Genomic DNA, 1,238 nt, shown 5'->3' with positions numbered 1-1,238 from the left:
CGACCGCGTCTTCCGCGCCGACCTGCCGCTGCCAAGTCCATGGACGATTGCCGTCAAGGCGGCACGTGTCGCTCAACTGCACGTGCACCACAGCCTCGTACAACAGCCCGAGCAGCCTGCTCTTCGTCGTCTTCTCCAGCTCCTCGCCCAACACGAGTGGCCGCGACGTCACCTCGTCCCGCGGATCGCGCTCCTGCCTCCGCCTGCCTAAATCAAGTCCCTCAACCGAGTACACACAACGAAGAAAGTCCGACAATTTTATTTAGCATAGTTTTATCTATTGTAATAGACGACCCACTTCAACAACAACAACGATCCGAGTGGGGCTAGGGTACCGCTGGTACGGCTTGGCGACCAAGGCTTTCTGGTTGCGATCGACGTCGCGCTGAAGCGCAACGTGTAGGCGCCTGCACTGCCTCGAGGTGCGATGTCAAAGACAATGGCCGCGTACATCTTGGGTGGCTCCGATCGTGGCGAAACGAGGTGTCTACACGGAGCTACAAAATGAGACGGCGATCGCAAAGCTGTCTGTACCCAATGCGTCGTATTCGAGCGCTGCCTCGTAAAGGGTAGAGCGCAGTGGTGTCGAGGAAAGCTCGGAAATCGTTTGAGATGCTGGTCAGCGGCACGCGTGGACGGCAAGTACGCCCGTATGAAACGTCGTATCGGGCACAATCGCGAGCTTGCATGGCACGCACTTGGCGGCGCAGGTCGTGCGCGTGCCGTGACGTCGGATCGATGCTGACGGGAGGTGTGGCACACCTTGCTAGGCGTGTCGACGGCGAAATGCCTGGCGACAGCTACATCCAGCGACGGAAATGAGCTAGCGTCACGTCCATGGTGCGTACCTTCGTCGAAGCGGCGAGAGCGCGGCGACGCCATGCAGAGCGCAGCGACTGCCCAAGATACGATCTGGAGCCCGCGGAGCTCGGAGACGGCCTTCTTGGACGGCCACACATCGTCGAGTCGGGCCCAGGCCGTAGCACCACTGGCCGTACGCGGGCGTCGTCGGCTGCACCGAGCGCCTTTGGATCGTCGCGAGCTTGTCGCATGCGGCGCGCCAGCGTCGACTTGCAGGTCCTGTGTCGTAGCCCGTGGCCTCGTCGTGAAGCCGCTTTGTCCGTCGATGTTGGCAGATGGCGCGCATGCCATTGGATGAAATCCTGTCTGCTACGCCACATTTGATTCGCTCCAATATCTCCAGGATCGCGATGCGATTGGCCTAGAACACTATTTTC

At 60.3% G+C, this 1,238-nt stretch overlaps 1 protein-coding gene across 1 annotated transcript; it reads right to left on the bottom strand.

The window, feature by feature from the left end:
• Window positions 1–291: 291 nt before the first annotated feature.
• Window positions 292–1,052, bottom strand: SPRG_11303 (hypothetical protein; the record flags this gene model as incomplete). The annotated part of the gene is made up of 4 exons (XM_012351486.1): window positions 292–487; window positions 535–762; window positions 849–942; window positions 999–1,052. The coding sequence occupies 3 exons, from the start codon at window positions 1,050–1,052 to the stop codon at window positions 620–622; spliced, it is 291 nt and encodes a 96-aa protein (XP_012206876.1). The 3' UTR covers window positions 292–487; window positions 535–619.
• Between the last annotated feature and the right edge of the window lie 186 nt (window positions 1,053–1,238).

This window comes from Saprolegnia parasitica (genome assembly GCF_000151545.1).
Source record: "Saprolegnia parasitica CBS 223.65 unplaced genomic scaffold supercont2.81, whole genome shotgun sequence".
Taxonomy (NCBI): domain Eukaryota; phylum Oomycota; class Saprolegniomycetes; order Saprolegniales; family Saprolegniaceae; genus Saprolegnia; species Saprolegnia parasitica.
Note: the sequence above shows the minus strand (reverse complement) of the source record. Positions and strands in the feature narration are given on the sequence as shown.